Below are 23,791 nucleotides of genomic sequence, written 5' to 3'. Positions count from 1 at the left end.
ACCAGACAGTGGTAGTAGCCACTTTACGTTTCCCAACCCTTCTAAAAACCCTCTTTGCTCCGTAGAAAAAGTATTTTGAGCTTTTTGTTGATCTGGACAATACGAACAGAGTGTATCACACATAAGTTTAGTCATTATTAGAAGTTGGCAAATTAAGGTGTTTTCGCAACATTTATACAACATACCTAATTTAAGTGTTACTAAGATTTTTTTTTATTAAAACAAGAATGTTAATCAATATGTCAATATTATGTTGCAGTATCCTCTGCTATCTTTATTTATTTCCTGTTATTTTACTAAATATTTTTATATCTATCTTTAGTTGCTACATAACACATCATTCAATAAGTCCCGGGACTAACCCACAGGTGGCACTAGAAATCGCATTTTTATATTTTTCCCTTGAAGTACCATCTTTCAAACGACAGCTGTCAAATCCTGAGCTCATTCCCTCCAATATTTTGTTTGTGAGAATTTTTTAAAGTGAACAACTTTTGAGTTTTTTTAAAACATGGAAAAAAGTGATTTTCGATGGGAAAAAACACCGTCCAAACAGAACAATGGCTTGAAAAATGTTACGGGGACTCTTCTCCATCGAAAACAACGATTTGTAGGTGGTTTGCTGATTTTAAACGCGGTCGTACAGACACAAATGACGCTGAACGGTCTGGACGTCCAAATTCGGCTGTTGTTCCAGAAAACATCAAAAAAATCCACAAAATGATATTGTTTGATCGTAAACTGAAAGTGAGTGAGATGCTGAGGCCTCAAAGATATCAGAAGGTAGTGTGTTAACAATTTTGCAGGAACATTTGGGTATGCGAAAGCTGCTTTCGAAATGGGTGCAGCGAGTGCTCACTATTGACCCAAAACAACAACGAATTGATGATTTGGAGCTGTTTAACCGTAATAAAAAGGATTTTTTGCGTCGATATGTGACCATGGACGAAACCTGGATCCACCACCTGAATCAAAACGGCAGTCATCTGAGTGGACTGGACCCGGAGAAAGCCATCCGAAGCAACCAAAAACGCAACAATCGGCTGGCAAGGTTATGGCCTCTGTATTCTGGGATACACACGGTATATTGTTCATTGACTATTTCGAAAAGGGAAAAACAATCAACAGCGACTATTATTGTGCATTATTGGACCGATTGAAGGATGAAATCGCACTAAAACGGCCCCATATGAAGAAGAAAAAGATTCTCTTTCATCAAGATAAAAACGAAGGTCAAATTCAACGAATTGGGTTTCGAATTGCTTCCCCACCCACCGTATAGTCCAGACCTGGCCCCCAGCGACTACTGGCTGTTTTCAGACCTCAAAAAAATGCTCCAGGGAAAGAAGTATCATTCAAATGAGGAAGTCATCGCTGAAACTGAAGCGTATTTTGAGGCCAAGGAAAAATCGTTCTATAAACATGGTATAGAAAAGTTGGAAAATGGTTGGAATGATTGTATCATTCTAGAAGGTGAAAAGATATTGATATCTTTTTATCACACAAATCACTCCTGGTATTTTTTTTTTTTACAGGGATGTTAAAAAATAGATAGTTTGTAGGTAGTTAATTGTTGAGCGGTTTTTGTTTTCGGGAATTTAATCAATTTTGAATGATTGACTGGCGGTTTTTTGGAAGTCAAGAAAAGAAAGAAGATTAGAAATAATAAGCTTCGAATTGATTTGAGTATTCCGCTGGAATTCGAGAGGTCTACACCGGGCGGGTTAATTAGGCTACTTCCCTTGAGGAGATCAAGCGAATTGGTCGAGGCGTGTGACATTAAATCCACAAATCTCACCAGGAAGAGCTATCATTATCTTTGGAAGACGTCCTGCTGCAGCAGGGGAAGAAGATTCTAAAAAGCCAGAAGTTTCCACGTTCTTCGAGACCGTCTCGGGTTTGAGATAAACCCTTTGGCATCACAGCAGATAAAGGATTATTCTATAGTGCGGGGAGAGAGGGCGTGACGTGCGGTGATATTAAAAGAACAGTAACAGACTGTAAGTAAAGTAATTTCTTTTTAGAGTTAAGAATCTTTCGAACTCATAGATAACAGTATTGTAGCAGTAATTTTTAGTTTTGTATTTTGTGAGAGAAGGTAATTATTTAATAGGTTAGTTTAGGTTTATTCGTTGTCCTAATAACACAACGTTTTGGCATCCCTGTATGGTATTTCTTGTTTTGCTGAATTTAAATTCTAAATTCATTTGTTATTTTATTTTGTGGTTCGACACTAGGAGTGATTTTTTGTGAGGTAAAAATGTTCAAAACAAACGGGCCTTCTTGTACTGTTGGAGAGAACCGGGATGGCAGTCAAGAATCCGTTCAGGAAAGTGAGGTGGACATTATAATGCAAATTAATATTTCCAACCCATTTCTCTTCACGTCAGGACAAGGAAGGTCATCCAGTGTGAATCATAACAAAGGGAACTATATTGATGAATAAAGACGAATTTCATGAAAAATAATTGTTTTTCTTATTTGGTCCCGGGACTTATTGAATGAAGTGTTAAGTGACAGAAAATGCAGTCAATGTCTGTCAATCATACTATAAATTTAACGCCATAAATTATAAAGAGAATCGCTTAAATTTCCCGCCACATTATAAATCCCTTACCAGCCAGCAGATGGCTCTTCAATATGTATGGTGCTGGCGCCATCTAGCGGTGACACAAAACAGTGACTCACCGCTTAGTATTGCAGATTTAGTTCTATTTATGTTAGGTTGTCTACGAGTCAAAATTAATGTAAATTTTTTTGACAAAAACCCTTCTCAGAGTTCCAAATTGCACATTGTCAGGTTTAATATTTATTAAGTTGTTGTTTTTTGTGTTCTACCATTGTGTAATTTTTTCAGATTCTCTTCTTTTTAGGACGACTAGGTTAATGTTTGTGGGGAAAATGTGAGACCGTAAACCCAATTAGCAACAAGAAAATGAGTAACACCTCCCAACAAACCTAAACTAACCTTAACAGATTTGAATTCATATACGTCATCGTTTGTACCGGTTTTGCCGTCCATCATCGCGTCCTGTCCGGAACTAGCGGTTTTCTGTTTATCGCTCGAGGCACTGGTGAGCTTTTTATCATCTCTCGAACGCAGTGGCGTGCGAGTGGCGGAGGAACTACTCGTTTCTACAAACAAAAACATACAAAATTCCAGATATTTTTACTGTTTTTACTATGTTAACGCGAGTTAAATTTGAAAACCAAAAATAATGATTTTTAAAAAACACAAATTTATTTCGGACGAGTTACAAAGTGAACTTAATAATATGGAACTGAACCCGAGCACTACAATTCTAGTTATTTTATATAAAATTAGTTGCTGACTACACATTACATAGTTGCTGACTATACATTAACATAGTTTAAGTATTTCTAATAAAAGGGTTAGGTATGTAACATATAACTCCTCCCGACCTAGAAATGAGACTACGTCAAATTTGGAAACTACACTATAATATCTGAAGCTCCTGGATCATGTGAGGTTTCGGAGGTTGGGGGCATCCTTCTTAGAAGAGGGTTTTGAAAAATTGTTAAATGGTAATCTTGCAGTATTAAATGGATTATATGGATGCATTGAAGAATTTGAAAGATGCATTTGAGGAGGTCTTTGAAAATTTGGAAAAGAATTACTTGTTACTGGTTTTTGTTGTTTGAAATTTGGAAGAGTACTTGAAACATTATTTCTTCCTAAACTAAACTGCAGAAAGTTTTCTTCTTCAGATGTATGTGCTAATGCTTCCTCTAAATTTTCAGGGTGTTTCAACCTTACAACTAATTGTAAATGATACGGTAACCCTGCTAGATAAGTCTTTAAAGCAAAATCATCGTAGTGTGCAATTTTAATAATTCATCATGCACTTCTGTGCTTAATTTTGCAAAAAGGAGACTGCGAGCATCTTGTATACGCATACCAAACTGAAGAGGATGTTCGTTCTTTTGTGGTTTTAGTGTAATAAGATCTTGAATTAGACAGTCAATTCCACGTTGATCAGAAAAAGTTAAATTTAAACCTCTTTTTAAAGCATTCCATGAATTAATTTCGGACCTAGTACCAATTAAATCAGCGGCCCTGCCACGTAATTTACCTAAGATGGTATCAAACAATATAACATTTATTGGATCTGCTGGGTTTTCAGCATTTTGAAAATTACGTAACAAATTTTCGCAAGAACTGATAAATCTTTGCAAAGTTCTAGTATTATTAGTTAGTATTATAGTTATAGATTCACTTACTTCTTGAATGTTTGAAAGTGTTTTACTTAAAATAGTTAAATATTCAGATTGTTCTTGTTCAATACGAGTGGAAGATAAAACGTTTCTACTTGTTAAACTTAGTTGTGATAATTCAGAAGCAATATCTTCAACGTCAGACATAAACTATAAAGATTAATTAAATTCGAGCTGTATCATAGGGAGAAAAAAAAGAAAATGGAAAAAAGGAAGTCACTTACAATAAGATTTCGGTGATGATGAGCTTTATCATTCTCGAATGGATGCTGGATACTTAGTCTTCTATATGTAGTTGCTTACTGCTATCCTAAAGGAACCTTATTGGAGGAATCCCAGGCACTTAACTTCTAATCCTAAAGGAACCTTGTTGGAGGAATCCCAAGTACTTAATCCTACAGTTCCCGGAGTTGAGTCGAAGTTGGACTTTCTCCACTCACTCGTTCACTCTCCAAAACGTGTTTTTAAGGTTTTAGGTTCCGGTTGACAAACCGTTAAAACCGACCGGATTTCGCGATTTTTGTCGAACCCGTTCAATCAGAATCCTACCGACTGCGCCAGTTAAATTTTAAAACCAAAAATAATGATTTTTAAAAAACACAAATTTATTTCGGACGAGTTACAAAGTGAACTTAATAATATGGAACTGAACCCGAGCACTACAATTCTAGTTATTTTATATAAAATTAGTTGCTGACTACACATTAACATAGTTTAAGTATTTCTAATAAAAGGGTTAGGTATGTAACATATAACTCGCGTTTCTTTATCAGGACAACCTTACCTTGAACACACAAACAGAAAACGACGATAAATGACCGCCATTGTGTGTGTGTGTGATCGACGGAAATGTAATAAACTGATAGTGGAATCGCTAATTGTTTTATAATAAACCGGTTGGCGCAGTTTTAGCATTTTTTACATTCGACCAAATTGAACCCATTTATGTTGTTCTGACTGCGTTTATTCGGTCTGTTAGTGGTAATCAAGCCTGAAAACTCGGACGGAAGGATGTTTGGGTAAACATAGTAGAATTTTCTACACTCAAAGTTGTTTCCATTGTGTAATGGGTGATACTACTATACTTTATTAATTTTCTAGGTAAAAGGTTATGGAGCAGGAATTTTTTTATAATTAAAGGCAACTTCTGAATGCAATTAGCCTCTACTATATCAATAATTGTTTTGCTAGTGAATTAGTGGGAAATTACTCACACAACGTAAACACGACCGAAAATAAATCGAGTTGCACTTGAACTATACACACTCTGCCCCAGTATAAAAAATTAGATTGGACGAGCGTAAATTAGTCCGGACACTATGATGAGTACATTGAACCAGTACTACTAGTAGTACGACTGATTTAAAGCCCCCCAGTAAATCTCCCAGATATCACCCGCTCTTCTTGTAGGAAAATAAGGGGCAGGAAATGACTAAATGGCCGGCGGCACTCGAATCGATCGACTTGAAACGAAACAAACGCGATCAACAAAGGGCATTCATGCTCGTTTTACCTTTGTGAGACGACTGGGCGGCTCGTCGCATACTGCTCGGTCGTTTTTGCGGCAGTAAATCTGTGTTTTTCCAAACAGTCGAGCAAAGGCAAGAAAATCGGTCGTTTGCGGCCGCTTCGCAGAAAATCGGGCACGGATTATGTGGCCCCTTTTTTCCGCTACCAATGTACTGCCGCTTAGCTAATTGTACTATGCACTGATACTATCGCACACAGGCCGCATTCGTTTTCAAGCTCTATGGAGCGTTTTTGACGTCACAATGACGTAATTTGGACCATAATTTGACCAACTGTCAATTACGTCATTGTGACGTCAAAAAAGGTAAATCGATTATGAAGAATCGCTGGAAAATATTTTCAAGTTCTAAAAATGACCACCAGAGGCCGTAACTGCCATTTTAAATTTTTAAATTGTTTTTTCTATAAATTTTGCACAATAAACTAGTTTTTTTTCCTCATTTTTAAAGCAAACCAATTTATCTATCATTTTTGTAAAAAACAAATTTCTGTCTCAAATTTTAACAAATTCGGTACTGTTGAAAAGAGCATTTCTTGGGCAATAAGAATCAACCAAAATATAGTTAATTTAGTTGAATCTTTCTGCGCCAGGGGGCTACTTTTGATAACTCAAATTCCAAATAAAAAATAAAAAAAAACAAATGGAATGATATGAGTTTTTCTTTTTGAGAAAGCCAAATAACCTCCAAATAGGCCAGTGAAAACCGTTTTTCAAATTCTCGTTCCTAACCTGAAATATTGAGAAAATGAGATTATGAAATATGGTCTTATTGGGTCACCCGGTACAATTAATTAAAACACGAATTATTTTTGAATTTTCAGATTTTTCAATTTCTTCCGGAAACTTTCTGTTTAACTCAGTTTAACAATAAATAACTCACTAATTCGACGTTTTAGGTTAAAAAGTTATACAGGGTGGACAAAAGAGAATTTCAAGGGCTACAAATTGGTATATTGAACCACCCTATAATTCTCAAAATAACCGAGTTATTGACAATATAATGGAGTAGTTTACAGGGTGATTCGATGAATTTTTAACATCCTTGTAACTTGTTTAATTTTCATTTTAGAAAAAAAATACCAAATATGAATTTTCAGTATACAGGGTGTCCCGAATTTGAGCAACAAACCAAACTTAAAATTTTTTATTCGACTTTTGGAATCTACGTCAAATTCTAGGCCTACTTCATGTAAAATGTTTGTATCGATATTCGATTGTTTTTGATCTAGAAGCCTTCTTTGGCCACCCTCCTCGAATACAGAAATTCCTAATTTGAGCGAAATTTTGGTGCACTTTTCCAGAAAATCGTCCATAACTCGCTTAATTGAAACACCCTGTATAAACACATCGTATAACAAAAGAAAGCTAATGAATGGAGCTATCACGTGACGTTGAGCGGGCACGGCTAAGTTGCTCCGTTTAGCCGCTAGAGGGCGTCAAAGTTGACTCTGGTTTTTTGCCGTTTTTGCTCAATATCTCAGGAACGTTTCAGGTTACAGCTCTGAAATGGTTACCACAAATGCACCTCGATGGGATGCAACTTTTACCTTCTATACACTTTTTTGGTACCATGCACTGTTTTACCTTGAAAAATTAAAAACTAAAATTGTCAAGAATTTTCAAGGGTGATACCTTCTGATTATTTTCAGAAAATTTTTTATTTTTAAAATTAACCTCAACTGCTTAAATACCTGCAAGTTAATGGTACAAAAATCATGTAAAGTGTCATTTGTCAAAATCGTTTTTTTTTCAAGGGTGCCACGCCCTAAAGTGTCAAAATTGACATAATTTAAAGGTCATCTCCGAAACGGTGCCAGTTAGAGCAAAATGGACGACAGATTTGTGTTCCCCAGGTTCAGATTAGTTAAAAAAATCACTTTGATTAAGGAAAATCCAAAATGGTCGCCGTTAGTATAGTAGGCCCAAAAATCCCTAATTTAGATTAAATTTTATGCACTTTTCCAGAAAATCGTCCATAACTCGCTTATTTGAAACACCCTGTATAAACACATCGTATAACAAAAGAAAGCTAATGAATGGAGCTATCACGTGACGTTGAGCGGACACGGCTAAGTTGCTCCGTTTAGCCGCTAGAGGGCGTCAAAGTTGACTCTCGTTTTTTGCCGTTTTTGCTCAATATCTCAGGAACGTTTCAGTTTACAGGTCTGAAATTGTTACCACAAATGCACCTCGATGGGATGCAACTTTTACCTTCTATACACTTTTTTGGTACCATGCACTGTTTTACCTTGAAAAATTAAAAACTAGAATTGTGAAGAATTTTCAAGGGTGATACCTTCGCATTTTTTTCAGAAATTTTTTTATTTTTAAAATTAACCTCAACTGCTTAAATACCTGCAAGTTAATAGTACAAAAATGATGTAAAGTGTCATTTGTCAAAATGTTTTTTTTTTCAAGAGTGCCACGCCCTAAAGTGTCAAAATTGACATAATTTCAAGGTCATCTCCGAAACGGTGCCAGTTAGAGCAAAATGGACGTCAGATTTGCGTTCCCCAGGTTCAAATTAGTTAAAAAAATCACTTTGATTCAGGAAAATCCAACATGGTCGCCGTTAGTATAGTAGGCCCAAAAATCCCTAATTTAGATTAAATTTTATGCACTTTTCCAGAAAATCGTCCATAACTCGCTTATTTGAAACACCCTGTATAAACACATCGTATAACAAAAGAAAGCTAATGAATGGAGCTATCACGTGACGTTGAGCGGACACGGCTAAGTTGCTCCGTTTAGCCGCTAGAGGGCGTCAAAGTTGACTCTCGTTTTTTGCCGTTTTTGCTCAATATCTCAGGAACGTTTCAGGTTACAGCTCTGAAATGGTTACCACAAATGCACCTCGATGGGATGCAACTTTTACCTTCTATACACTTTTTTGGTACCATGCACTGTTTTACCTTGAAAAATTAAAAACTAGAATTGTCAAGAATTTTCCAGGGTGACCTTCTGATTTTTTTCAGAAAATTTTTTATTTTCAAAATTAACCTCAACTGCTTAAATACCTTCAGGTTAATAGTACAAAAATGACGTAAAGTGTCATTTGTCTAAATGTCACTTTGCAAGGGTGCCACGCCCTAAAGTGTCAAAATTGACATAATTTCAAGGTCATCTCCGAAACGGTGCCAGTTAGAGCAAAATGGACGTCAGATTTGTGTTCCCCAGCTTCAAATTAGTTAAAAACATCACTTTGATTAAAGAAAATCCAAAACGGTCGCCATTAGTATAGTAGGCCTAAAAATCCCTAATTTAGATTAAATTTTTATGCACTTTTCCAGAAAATCGTCCATAACTCGCTTATTTGAAACACCCTGTATAAACACGTCATATTACAAAAGAAAGCTAATGAATGGAGCTATCACGTGACGTTGAGTGGGCACGGCTAAGTTGCTCCGTTTAGCCGCTAGAGGGCGTCAAAGTTGACTCTCGTTTTTTGCCGTTTTTGCTCAATATCTCAGGAACGTTTCAGGTTACAGGTCTGAAATGGTTACCACAAATGCACCTCGATGGGATGCAACTTTTACCTTCTATACACTTTTTTGGTATCATGCACTGTTTTACCTTGAAAAATTAAAAACTAGAATTGTCAAGAATTTTCCAGGGTGATACCTTCTGATTTTTTTCAGAAAATTTTTTATTTTCAAAATTAACCTCAACTGCTTAAATACCTTCAGGTTAATAGTACAAAAATGACGTAAAGTGTCATTTGTCTAAATGTCACTTTGCAAGGGTGCCACGCCCTAAAGTGTCAAAATTGACATAATTTCAAGGTCATCTCCGAAACGGTGCCAGTTAGAGCAAAATGGACGTCAGATTTGTGTTCCCCAGCTTCAAATTAGTTAAAAACATCACTTTGATTAAAGAAAATCCAAAACGGTCGCCATTAGTATAGTAGGCCTAAAAATCCCTAATTTAGATTAAATTTTTATGCACTTTTCCAGAAAATCGTCCATAACTCGCTTATTTGAAACACCCTGTATAAACACGTCATATTACAAAAGAAAGCTAATGAATGGAGCTATCACGTGACGTTGAGTGGGCACGGCTAAGTTGCTCCGTTTAGCCGCTAGAGGGCGTCAAAGTTGACTCTCGTTTTTTGCCGTTTTTGCTCAATATCTCAGGAACGTTTCAGGTTACAGGTCTGAAATGGTTACCACAAATGCACCTCGATGGGATGCAACTTTTACCTTCTATACACTTTTTTGGTATCATGCACTGTTTTACCTTGAAAAATTAAAAACTAGAATTGTCAAGAATTTTCCAGGGTGATACCTTCTGATTTTTTTCAGAAAATTTTTTATTTTCAAAATTAACCTCAACTGCTTAAATACCTTCAGGTTAATAGTACAAAAATGACGTAAAGTGTCATTTGTCTAAATGTCACTTTGCAAGGGTGCCACGCCCTAAAGTGTCAAAATTGACATAATTTCAAGGTCATCTCCGAAACGGTGCCAGTTAGAGCAAAATGGACGTCAGATATGTGTTCTCCAGATTCAAATTAGTTGAAAAAAAATCAGTTTGATTAAGGAAAATCCAAAATGGTCGCCGTTAGTGTAGTAGGCCCAAAAAAATCCCTAATAATTTAGATTAAGTTTTCGAACACTTTTCAAGAAAATCGTCCATAACTCGCTTATTTGAACCACCCTGTATAAAACCACCGTATAACAAAAGAAAGCTAATGAACGGGGCTCTCACGTGACGCTGAGCGGGCACCTCTAAGTTGCCCCGTTTAGCAGCTAGAGGGCGTCGATACACTGTGATCTTGAAAAATTAAAAACTAGAATTGTCAAGAAACTTCAAGTAAAAATTTTTTATTTTCAAAATTAACCTCAACTACCAGAATACCGTCAAGTTAATAGTCCAAAAATGTGAAAAACAATTTTTTTTTTTTAATTTTCAGATTTTTTTATTTCTCCGGAAATTTTACATCCCTACTCTCACACTTGGTTATTCAGCAGGGCAGCTTGTATTAAGTAGTCTCATGCCTACCCAACTAGCATTTATGGTCGAAAATTACTAAAAATTAGTAAAAACTCCGTAATTGTTACTACAAAATGTAACCATAGAGAGTGAAATTTACCAGAAAGTGATGTACAAAGATAGGACATACGTAGAAATTACTAAAGTAGGAAACTTTGAGCTAACGGGACTTTAAAGTCATCTTCTTCTTCTTCTTCTTCTAGCCGTTTTCTATCCTTTGGATATAGGCCTCTCTCATATTTTTCCAGTCTTCCCTGTTCTGTGCCACTTGGTTCCAGTTAAGTCCGGCTGTTCTTTTGATGTCATCATACCATCTTTGTTGTGGTCTGCCGGTGCTTCTTTTCTCCCCCCAAGGTCTCCATCTTGTTATTTTTCCGCTCCAGTTGTTTTTGTTTCGGGCAACATGTCCGGCCCAGTTCCATTTAAGACTGCCCATTCGCCTCACTATGTCCTCTACCTTGGTTCTATTTCTTATCCACTCATTGGTTTTATGGTCTTTAAGCGTTATTCCTATCATTTTTCGTTCTACTGATCTTTGGTGTATCTTTAATTTATTTAAGATTTTCTTTGTTAGGACCCATGTTTCACATCCGTAGGTTGTTGCTGGGAGAATGCATTCCATGTAAACCTTGGTTTTTAGTTTGAGGGGTAGGTTGGAGCTGAAGACGTGACGCATCTTCCCGTAGGCTGCCCATCCTAGATGTATTCTGTGGTTAATTTCAAGTTCTTGATTAGCTTTACCCAATGTTAACTCTTGACCTAGGTAGACATAAGAGTTCACCTTCTTTACCTGTTGTCCTAGCACATTTATACTCTCTATGTTTGTCCGTTGGTTTGTCATGAATTTGGTTTTAGAAATGTTCATTTCTAGGCCTACTTTTCTTGCTTCTTGTTGTAGTTCTATAAGCATGTGTTGTAATTCTTCATTGTTTGGGGCAAAAATGGCAATGTCGTCAGCAAATCTTAGGTTACTTAGTTTTTCTCCCGATATATTAATTCCTCTGTCTTCCCAGTGTAGGCTCTTGAAGGCGTCTTCTAGCAACAGTGTAAACAATTTGGGTGACACAATGTCTCCCTGCAATTCGATTTTCAACTTGAAACGCATCGCACGTCTGTTTCGTGGGCGCCATTTTTTGTCGCTAAGAAACCACGTTTCTTGAAACGGTGTTCAGAGAAATTTGAAGTTGACGACCGAATTCCGCAGCCGATCGAGTGGAAATGTGGGGCCTCTAAGTGGAAACGTCGATTCCTAAAGGTCTACGGGGAATTGTCTTGTGCGGTGCACTTCCAAGAGGCGGAAAGGGTGAAAACCTAGGTCAGGACCACGTGGATGTGACAGTGACGGTTATAGTTTCCACGAGGAATGACTATATCTTTCACTCGGATCGTGCCCTTAAGCAGTTTTTTAGACCTTTTTGTGTTTGTGAAGTAAACTTTTGTGAAAATTCTAGAGGTTCAGGGGCACAGGCCCGACTTTCTGAGCCTCTTACGTAATCGTGCTGGCAAATTGCTGAGAGCAGAGCCATTTAACAGACAAGTCAAGTCAATGTCTCCCTGTCTAACGCCTCTTTTAATTGTGATTTCCTCGGTGTCTTCATATAGCCTTACTTTCATTTTTGAGTTGTCATTTAGTGTGTATAATGTCAATATATCGCTGGTCTATTCTTGCATTTTTCATCAGGCCCACTAATCTCATATAGGCAATGTGAAGCCTTGTTTTGGATTCTTACGAGACCCAGGGGGAGCTACTGTATTGTTTTTACCTGTAGATGGTTTTTTGTGGTTAAGCAAAACAAAATGAAATGGATGTAAACAACTTTTGACAAATTCAAATTTTTTTAGACAAGTCTATTTATTAAAATATTGATATTACGGTTGAAGTTTTTAATTTATAGCTGTGATTTATACTCTTAGCTAATTCGTGCGCGGTGTTTTTATAATGTTTTCTTTCGTTTGTGCAATTTTTGCACAATAGGTTTTTTTAGTTTTCTTTTTAGCTTTTGGCTGGGCTGGGTTTTACAAAGAATTTTGTCACTATGGGCAAGGCGGGATGTACCATAAAGGGGTGCAGCCCTTCAAAACATACCCGACGATTTCGTTTTCCTAACCCGGAAAAAGACAGTGTTACTTTTTCACTGTGGAAACAATTTTTAGGACGATTATTTATTTTACTTCTTTGTTCTAATATGAAAATTTATAGCAGATAAGTTCTCAAGTAAAGTTCATTTTTATTCGTTATAATGTTAAGGTAGTAAGAGGATTACTATTAGAGGTTTTCAAGGAGGCAAAGAGAAAATAAGTTTAATGATTTGTAGAACTCAACATAGCTCCTTAGTATATGACGATTATTTTGGTAAGTATAGTGGAAAACTAATGTATTCTTTTGCGTAAAGTGGGTTTAAACAGCACTATGACTCACTGACTAATAAATGTATCTGTTTTAATACCCTAGTTTTGCACTATACCTAGGTACTACTAATAGTAGTACTTAATAGAAATAAGGTACAGTAGATAAAAATGAAACTGAAATGTATTTTCAGGTCTTATGTGTGTGAAAAGCACTTTTTGCCTGAAGACTTTAACCCGAGTAAAAAACACTACAAAATGAGGTAATGTCAGGGAGAAAAGTGGTATCAAATATTAAACTGACAGAAACACAGTTTGAAAGGACAGTCAGGAACAAAATTGCTTGTCAAACTCACTTGGAGTGAACAAATGACTGTTTTAAGCACATTTTTGGAATCCTCACTAAATTTCCTATCTAATGATATAAAAAACACTACAAAATGAGGTATTGTCAGGGAGAAAAGTTGAATTCAAGTTTAAACTGACAGAAACACAGTTTGAAAGGACAGACAGGGACAAAATTGCCTGTCAAACTCACTTGGAGTGAGAAAATTACTGTTTTAAGCACATGTTTGGAATCCTCACTAAATTTTCTATCTAATACCCTGAAAAAACACTACAATATTTGGTACAGTCAGCAGAAAAGTGGTATCAAATATTAAACTGACAGAAACACAGTTTGAAAGGACAGACAGAGACAAAATCGTCTGTAAACTTCATTTAGTGTGAGAAAATTACTGTTCTAAGCACATTTTTGGAATCCTCACTAAATTTCCTATCTAGTACTCTGAAAAAACACTACAATATTTGGTACAGTCAGGGAGAAAAGCGGTGTCAAAGTTAGAACTGACAGAAACACAGTTTGAAGAGACAGACAGGAACAAAATTGCCTGTCAAACTCACTTGGAGTGAACAAATGACTGTTTTAAGCACATTTCTGAAATCCTCACTAAATTTCCTATCTAATGATATAAAAAACACTACAAAATGAGATATCGTCAGGGAGAAAAGTTGAATTAAAGTTTAAACTGACAGAAACACAGTTTGAAAGGACAGACAGGGACAAAATTGCCTGTCAAACTCACTTGGAGTGAGAAAATTACTGTTTTAAGCACATTTTTGGAATCCTTATTAAATTTCCTATCTAATGACATAAAAAACACTACAAAATGAGGTAATGTCAGGGAGAAAAGTGGTATCAAATATTAAACTGACAGAAACACAGTTTGAAAGGACAGTCAGGAACAAAATTGCTTGTCAAACTCACTTGGAGTGAACAAATGACTGTTTTAAGCACATTTTTGGAATCCTCACTAAATTTCCTATCTAATGACATAAAAAACACTACAAAATGAGGTAATCTCAGGGAGAAAAGTTGAATTAAAGTTTAAACTGACAGAAACACAGTTTGAAAGGACAGACAGGGACAAAATCGCCTGTCAAACTCACTTGGAGTGAGAAAATTACTGTTTTAAGCACATTTTTGGAATCCTTACTAAATTTCCTATCTAATGACATAAAAAACACTACAAAATGAGGTAATGTCAGGGAGAAAAGTGGTATCAAATATTAAACTGACAGAAACACAGTTCGAAAGGACAGTCAGGAACAAAATTGCTTGTCAAACTCACTTGGAGTGATTAAATTACTGTTTTAAGCACATTTTTGGAATCCTCACTAAATTTCCTATCTAATGACATAAAAAACACTACAAAATGAGGTAATGTCAGGGAGAAAAGTGGTATCAAATATTAAACTGACAGAAACACAGTTCGAAAGGACAGACAGGAACAAAATTGCCTGTCAAACTCACTTGGAGTGAACAAATGACTGTTTTAAGCACATTTTTGAAATCCTCACTAAATTTCCTATCTAATGACATAAAAAACACTACAAAATGAGGTAATCTCAGGGAGAAAAGTTGAATTAAAGTTTAAACTGACAGAAACACAGTTTGAAGACAGTCAGGGACAAAATCGCCTGTCAAACTCACTTGGAGTGAGAAATAGTATATTCTATATTAAGAGCGGAAAGTATATATTTGCCGCTTGCACATGAAATTTGCAGCTTGAGGCGAAGCCGAACGCTGCAATCATGTAAAAGCGGCAAAAGTACTTTTGGCTCGAAATATAGACGATATTTTTTCGACGACTGCTGTGGGGTGGATTAGAAGGACAACTCGCATCATTTTCGTCGCTCGAACTCATTGTCACCGATAAATCACTTTGACGGAATGTGGTTATTTCAAACAGGTATGTCAAGCGTTGTTATGGAAACGCCGAAAAAAGTTGGTGAGTAGATTGTTAGTAGAAAGCGAAAACGCTCTAGAGCAGAAAATCTCTCTTTCTGCTCGCGCGCGGCAAATAACCCCTTTCTGCTTCTAAATGGAAGCGTACATGAGGTACTTTCAAAGTAAGTCGTCGAAAAATTACTGTTTTAAGCACATTTTTGGAATCCTTACTAAATTTCCTATCTAATGACATAAAAAACACTACAAAATGAGGTACGAGCTTTAACCCATATAACAGAGGCATGCTAAAAAAGGGAGTGATTTCTTCAAGGTTCTTACCAAGTCCTTGCCAGCAAGTACCAAAGGACCCAGATTCCCCAAGTAATTTTATTCAAATCAAAATATACCTATACAGTGATGTCGCGCATGTTAGTATTAGTATTTTTTTTTTAATTGAGGTTTTGTTTTCTGGAAAAACTGCTGATAGCATGTTGGGCATAACCATTTAAAATCTAATAAAAAAAATGTGGAGATTGAGTGAGTGCTCTTTCGTTGCACTTACCTAACACCTCCACTGTGTGAAAAATGTGAAGATGGACTTATATACTTTTCGTTCTTGTAATATTTGAAATGTTTGTTTCACAGAATCTCTTGAAATCCCCTCCATTGACTATGAAAAATTAAAGAACTTACCAGATCAAAGACCACCAACTTCTGGTAAATATGAATACATATAATTATTTGCTATAGTTTGTTTTTTTCAAAAGTTTAGCTATATCATATCTCGCGTCACCACATTACGTTTGAATGAACTGATTTGATATATCTATAATTATTAGGCACGTATTCACCAAAAAAACAAGCAAAAATGAACTCAAATTCTCATACAGGTATCTGTGCATATCCAGTAGAATAATATTTATAAACCTGTTAAGTATTCCTAGGTTTATATATATTTCTTTTTAAGTAAATTTTCACAAAGTAATCCATCAACAGGCAATCCTAATGAAGATGTGCTTCCAACTTCCTCCATCTTTTCCAAGAATGAATCCCTGTCTTCTGGTAAGTTTCACGTTTTTTAGTTTCAAGAAGCAAAATAAAAAACCAACCAAAAAAAAACAAAAACCAAAAAAAAACATATCTGAAACATTCTTAAAGACCTTTGAGGTACACCTATGGGTATACAATGGTTGATATTTGCATGTGCATGTTATTTATAATAGTAATGTTTTATGTATAAAGTGTAGCTTTATGATCTATTCTTAACTATAGTCTTAAGGTCTTGGGTTTTGCACCAACTTACTAACCAAAAGCTTATTATTTTTGTAGAGTATTAATATTAGTATATATATTATTTTGTATGTTCATTTCCTTAAAATATATATAATATATTTTGCATACACTGGACTTTGTTTTATTTACCTGTTTCTTGAAAAAAAAAACATGAAAGAAAGACTTAATTTAATTCAAAAAGCCCGCCAATACCAGTTAATGCAAGTCTACCAACAGATGGCGCTTTTAAAAATCTGTCATGACAATAGAGACGTAAAAATGACATCTGACGACCGTCAAATGTGAACATGTGGCGACCCCTGTGACTCGGAAGAATTCATTCATTTGTAGTCATATTTAGTAGTAATTGGGAGGTAATATTTACCATAGAGATTACCTTAAGAACCTTACAACTTTATAGTCAAATGCGTGACTTCTTGGAATGTCGCCGAAGTTACTTTAAAGTAGTGGTCACTATACAGGGTGATATACCTATTAGAAGCATCTAGAGAACGGCTCAATATTTTTTGTTGAAACTCATTCAATCTAAAATATTTTGGACTTTGCGGTGTTGCCAGATCAGTCGGAAAGAACACCAACTTTTGTAGTAATTTAGTAATTAATGATATTTATTAAAACACAGATAGATCCATTAAAAAGAAACGGATTTTTGGCAGTTTTTCTATCTGTCCGACTAAAAGGTAAATTTTGACCACCCTATAACTTTTTTTCATTTTCTATCTCTGGGCTTTTCAACTATGCAATATTGACTAACTGAGAACAAAAAGTCACATCAGCAAACCTTTCAGGACTTGAGAATTTAATTAATGTTTAGACTGCAGTTTTGCTGACAAATCTACTATTCTTATGGAATATCCGAGGGGTAGACCGCCGATAATTTTTTGTACCTCAAAATGCCTTTTTGCCTACAAAATACCTTGAAATGCCTTTAAAATACCTCACAATGCTTCTATTATTGCTCAAAATGCCTCAAAATACATCCAAATGTCTTTAAATTATTTAAACTGCCCCAGGATACCTTTAAATGTTTACACATTGAGATAATGATAAATCTTGATGAAATACACCCTTGAAATTATTTTTTTTTATGGTCACGTGACAGTTTTTAGATTAGATTAAGTAGCATGTCTGCTTTTACAATTTGTACATGACTATTGTCAAAATATCATAATGATTCAATAAAAATGACTTCCTCAGGTTACGTGACTGTTTTTCCAAATTTTAAAGACCCAAAAGCTTTAAATTGATTTTTTTTAAAGGTCACGTGACAGTTTTTAGGTTAGGTTAGGTGACAACGTAAAGGTTTTACCAAATTTTTGACACTTGATTTCACCTTGTGCCGAAAGCTTCAAATTGATTTTCTAAGGTCAGATGACTGTTTTTCCAAATTCTGACGAACAAAAAATATTTTTTGACATTTGAACGATTTTTCTAACTGTCATAGTAACCAAGCTAGCACGTGTCAAATAAAGACACTTATCATTTAAAAGAAACAGTTGAAAAATTGGTAATTTAAATTTAGACAGCAGTAAAATTGTAAGAACTATGTCACGTGACTTGATAATTCAATTTTCGAGCTTGCAACACTGTAAAGACCAGTTGACATCTGTCAAAATTAGTCACGTGACGTTGAAAATGTGGTTTAAAATTCAAAAATGTGGTAAATTAAATTTAGACTATTTTAGACAGTTGTAAAAGCTAAAATTGCAAGAGACACATCACGTGACTTTGATTATGCCCTTTTAGAGCTTGCAACACTGGCAAAGCCAACTGACACGTGTCAAAATGTAAAATATAATTTAAATGTTGATCATTTGGTAAATTAAATTTAGACAGTTGTAAAAGCTGAAATTGTAAAATACACGTTATGCGACGTTAATAATACAATTTTGAACTTGCATCACTGTAAAAGCCAGTTGACATCTGTCAAAAACAGTCATGTGACCTTAAAAATGTAGTTTAAACAAAGGCTGCATCCGTTTTCACGCTCCATGGAGCGAGCGGAGCTTTTTTGACGTCACAATTGCGTAATTTGACAACTGGTCAAATTATGGTTTTGCCAAATTACGTCATCGTGACGTCAAAAACGCTCTGCTCGCTCCATGAAGCTTGAAAACGAATGCGGCCTAGGAATAGGTTGAAAATTTTACTTTTGACAAGTGACTTTGACGTATAATTTGCAATTTCAGTTTTGACAACTGTCTAAATTTAATTCATCAATTTTACAATGTTTAAATGGCATTCTAAAGGTCACGTGACTGTTTTTGACAACGTCAATTGGCCTTTACAGTGTTGCAAACTGAAAAATTGAATTATCAAAGTCACGTGACGTGTATTTTGCAATTTCAGTTTTCTCAACTGTCTAAATTTAATTTATCAATTTTCCAACGTTTAAACTGCATTTTGAAGGTCACGTGACTGTTTTTGACAACGTCAATTGGCCTTTACAGTGTTGCAAACTGAAAAATTGATTTATCAAAGTCACGTGACGTGTATTTTTGAAATTTCTGTTTTTCCAACTGTCTTAATTTAATTTATCAATTTTCCAAAGTTTGAATTGCATTTTGAAGGTCACGTGACTGTTTTTGACAATGTTAACTGACCTTTACAGTTTTGCAAACTAAAAAATTGAATTATCAAAGTCACGTGACGTGTATTTTTGCAATTTCAGTTTTCTCAACTGTCTTAATTTAATTTATCAATTTTCCAAAGTTTAAACTGCATTTTGAAGGTCACGTGACTGTTTTTGACAACGTCAATTGGCCTTTACAGTGTTGCAAACTAAAAAATTGAATTATCAAAGTCACGTGACGTGTATTTTGCAATTTCAGTTTTCTCAACTGTCTTAATTTAATTTATCAATTTTCCAAAGTTTGAATTGCATTTTGAAGGTCACGTGACTGTTTTTGACAACGTCAATTGGCCTTTACAGTGTTGCAAACTTAAAAATTGAATTATCAAAGTCACGTGACGTGTATTTTTGCAATTTTAGTTTTTCAACTGTCTAAATTTAGTTTATCAATTTTCCAAAGTTTGAATTGCGTTTTGAAGGTCACGTGACTGTTTTTGACAATGTTAACTGACCTTTACAGTGCTGCAAACTGAAAAATTGAATTATCAGTCACGTGACATGTATTTTTGCAATTTCAGTTTTTCTAACTGTCTAAATTTAGTTTATCAATTTTCCAAAGTTTGAACTGCGTTTTGAAGGTCACGTGACTGTTTTTGACAACGTCAATTGGCCTTTACAGTGTTGCAAACTGAAAAATTGAATTATCAAAGTCACGTGACGTGTATTTTTGCAATTTTAGTTTTTCCAACTGTCTAAATTTAGTTTATCGATTTTTCAAAGTTTATACTGCATTTTGAAGGTCACGTGACCGTTTTTGACAATGTCAATTAGTCTTTACAGTGTTGCAAACTGAAAAATTGAATTATCAAAGTCACGTGACGTGTATTTTTGCAATTTCAGTTTTTCCAACTGTCTTAATTTAATTTATCAATTTTCCAAAGTTTGAATTGAATTTTGAAGGTCACGTGACGGTTTTTGACAACGTCAATTGGCCTTTACAGTGTTGCAAATTGAAAAACTGATTATCAAAGTCACGTGACATGTATTTTTGCAATTTTAGTTTTTAGAACTGTCTAAATTTAATTTATCAATTTTCCAAAGTTTGAACTGCATTTTGCAGGTCACGTGATTGTTTTTGAAAAATCTGACCTAAAAACGCCACGTGACCAAAAAACAATGCATTTCTTCAAGATTTATCATTTTCCCAATACCAAGGGCCTCATAACTCAATTTAAGAAGGCCACAAATGTGTAGGTAAACATTTGAAGGCATTCTGAGGCAGTTTAAATAATTTAAAGGCATTTCGAGGTATTTCAAGTTAATATGAGGCATTTTGAGCAATAATGAAGCATTGTGAGGTATTTTAAAGGCATTTCCAGGTATTTTGTATGCAAAAAGACATTTTGGTGTACAAAAAATTATCGCCGGTCTACCCCTCGGATTTTTTATTTATTTTTTTACAAGATTTTGATTATTTTGTAGGAACAGTGTAATTATTTGCATTTTTTACTTTCCTAATATCAAAATATACACATCAAGTAAGGAAAATATGGTGCAACATAGGAAATCGAAAATGATGGCTTCCCCACCTATCATATTCTTTTAAAAGAGGAACTGACTATACTAAATCATAGTTGAAAGACAAAGATGGAAAGTGAGAAAAATGTCAAATTGCTAGTTGGGTACACCCTACACAAACCCATTAAAGCCTTACCTTGTAGAAACCATTGAATAAAAGAAAACTTAAATTGTACTAAAGTTAGTACAATAACACGAAGCTTAACAAACGACAAGGTTAAACACATTACTCCCAGAATACAAGGCGTTTATCAGCTTGCGCTGATGTAAATGTGTGCAACAGAGAGAGATAAAAGGGGAACTCCTATCAATAAATCTGTGCCACTAATTAAATTGTAAATTACAGAGCAGAAAACTCACTTAAGGTTGCCTCAAAGAGGAAAAAATAGTATTATGCCTACCAAATGATTATTAATATGAGTATGATGAATAGAGTCCGGATTAAAAAGCACAAAAATCGTGAAAAAAAGCGCTTAAAAAGCAAAATCATTTTCCTCAAAAAGGCATAAAAAACCAAAAAACTCTTTCAGAGATGCAACATTTTTTTCAAAATGCTTTAGCAGCAAGGAAGATTTTAGACTGTTTTGAAATTTTTTGAACTACTTGAGAGCATTTGAAAGGTTTTTGGACTGTTTAAACAGCATATTAAAGGTTCCGGAATGCTTTAGAGGCATTTGGAATCTCTTACACGGTTCACAAACGTTTTTGGAAGCTTCTAAACTGCTTTAATATCTTCTAGGAGCTTCTAGACTAGTGAAAGAGCATTTGGTATCTTTTAGACCATTATAAATGATTTTGGAAGTTTCCAGACTATTTTGAAAGAATTCTGACTGCTTTAGAAGCATTTTGGAGTTTCTGTAGTGTTTTGAAACCTTTTTAGACTACTTTAGGAGCATTTGGAAGGTGTTTCGACAGTTTAAAGAGCCTTGAAGGTTCTGGACTGCCTTTATAAGGCATTTGAAACCACCTTGTAGACAGTTTTAGAAACTTTTGAAAGCTGTTAAACTGTTTTAGAAGCATACGGAAGCTTTTAGACTGCCTTGAAATTTTTTGTCAGATTCTAGACTAGTTGAAGATTATATTGAAGCTTTTAGAACCTTCTAGACTGTTTTGGAAGGCATTTGAAACCTTGTAGACGGTTTTAGAAACTTTTGGAAGCTGCTAAACTGCTTTAGAAGCATACGGAAGCTTTTGAGAGCTTCTAGATAAATTGAAAAGCATTTGAAAGTTTCTAGACTGTTTGGAAGGCTTTAGACTGCTTGAGAAGTAATTTTAAAACCTTTTTGGACTACTTTAGGAGCATTTGGACAGTTTTAAGAGCCTTGAAAATTCTGGACTGCCTTTAAGGCATTTGTAGACGGTTTTAGAAACTTTTGGAAGTGTTAAAAGCATTTGGAAGCTTTTAGAAGCTTCTAGCCTGCTTTGTTAGCTTTGCAAGGCATTTTAGAGGTTCTATAGTGTTTTGGAATGTTTTTACATTTTTTTAGACTACTTCAGGAGCATTTGGAAATTTTTTGGTCAGTTTAAATTTGTAAATTGATACTTATACATTTTGCAACATGCTTTTGTTGTTCAGAAGCTTTCAATATCTCAATATAGCAATTATTTTGTCAAAGCAGTTATTAGTTTAGTTTATTTTTAAAAACTTGAAAAGCTTGTTTTGTAAAAAACTAAACCATACAAAAAAAAAACTAAAATAAGCACAAAAAGAAGATAAAAGCAAAAAAAGCATTAACAAAATCTGTCAAATGACGTGTTTTTGCATAAATCGTTCACATATTAGATGTCAAAGGTTGGTTGCTTTTATTATTTACAAAAAGCAAAATTTCTAGAAATCCGGACTCTAATGATGAATTAATCAACTTGACACTTACCAGGTAAAGGCAAACTGGTATTGAGCAAATAAGGCTGTACAGTAGAGGAAGCCAACTCCAAAGGTGATTTTCCTTTGGCATTTTTAGCGTGAATGTCAGCCCCTTTTTCCACTAACAATTTAATCAACCTCAAGTGACCATTAACCACTGCATCATGCAAGGGTGTGTCGTTATCCAAACCTGTTTGACAATGTTGCTAGCAATTACTATTTAAATTTAGGGCAGTTAAAGTTTACCTTTGGCATTGATATTAGCCCCAGCTTGTATCAATCTTAAGGCAACCTCGTACCAGCCATGGTTGCATGCTTCATGTAAAGGGGTCCAGCCTAAAAGCCACAACTTAACACACCCAATTCGATTACCTTACCAACTAAAGAAAAAGGGACATTACAGTGACCTAACTGACCCAGTAACACGAACAAATCAGAGAGAAAAACTGTTATTAAATTACCAGCAAAGTCGGCTACGTTAGGATCAGCGCGGTGAGCTAACAACCTACTGACTTGCTCTACATCGCCCTTAATAGCCGCTAAATGCAAGGGGGTTTCACCTCTTTCATTGCGGTCGCGTGTTTTAGAGTTGCCGGGGCTCCGCGATCCTGACTCCCCTGAAGAGGTCATTTGCATTAACAACGCCATCTGCTGACGCTCCGACATTGGCGTGGCTGGGGGGTTCCGCGTATTGGGGCCCGTGCCTTTAGGCCTCACATTTGACGGCATTTTTAACCCAACCTAAGCTTTGCCTTAAGTAGTAGAAAGGAAATAAAACTTTTGCACTTTTTAACTACCTTCTCACTTTCCGACGTCACAAACTTTTTAGGGACTCAACAAGGGTGAAACCAAACGATAAAAGGGGGTGAAAACATAAAAAAAAACAATAAAATCCGAAAATCAACACTGGAAACGCTTCGCCCCCTTTTAATATTTGGACGTGACTACGGCTTCACCTCATCACCTTAAAAACCCGTGGCGACTATTACAATCCCAGAAAAAATTAACTGAAAACCCCATTAAATAAATACCACACAGAGTAAAAATAAATTATATAAGCCACTTGGTAGTATTGACACAATAATTATTAAGTTAAAAATTATTTAAATCGGACGTGGTTATAAAAATTATTAAAAACACTTTTGACGT

General features: G+C 35.3%; 2 protein-coding genes across 6 annotated transcripts in view; one reads left to right on the top strand and one right to left on the bottom strand.

Moving 5' to 3' along the window:
- LOC145737250 (uncharacterized) overlaps positions 1–23,606 on the bottom strand; it is a 46,655-nt gene extending 23,049 nt beyond the window's left edge. Inside the window, exons 1-5 of one of the 5 annotated variants that reach the window (XM_081991863.1) lie at positions 23,440–23,606; positions 23,104–23,388; positions 22,889–22,978; positions 22,653–22,832; positions 2,969–3,135 (exon numbers count right to left, since the gene is read on the bottom strand). In XM_081991863.1, coding sequence (XP_081847989.1) covers positions 2,969–3,135; positions 22,653–22,832; positions 22,889–22,978; positions 23,104–23,371 — 705 coding nt within the window. In that variant the 5' untranslated portion in view covers positions 23,372–23,388; positions 23,440–23,606. Of the gene's footprint in view, positions 1–2,968; positions 3,136–5,749; positions 5,909–22,652; positions 22,833–22,888; positions 22,979–23,103; positions 23,389–23,439 lie in introns of those variants that run through there. The other 4 variants (XM_081991862.1, XM_081991864.1, XM_081991865.1 and 1 more) reach the window with 4 other exon arrangements.
- The window catches only part of Taf1 (TATA-box binding protein associated factor 1), a 282,189-nt gene that overhangs the window by 107,659 nt on the left and 150,739 nt on the right, over positions 1–23,791 (top strand). The gene's annotated exons all lie outside the window — the stretch shown is intronic.

This window comes from Ips typographus, linkage group LG13 (assembly GCF_016097725.1).
Source record: "Ips typographus isolate SLU linkage group LG13, UJ_Ityp_2.0, whole genome shotgun sequence".
NCBI lineage: Eukaryota > Metazoa > Arthropoda > Insecta > Coleoptera > Curculionidae > Ips > Ips typographus.
This window is presented reverse-complemented; position numbering and strand designations above follow the sequence as displayed.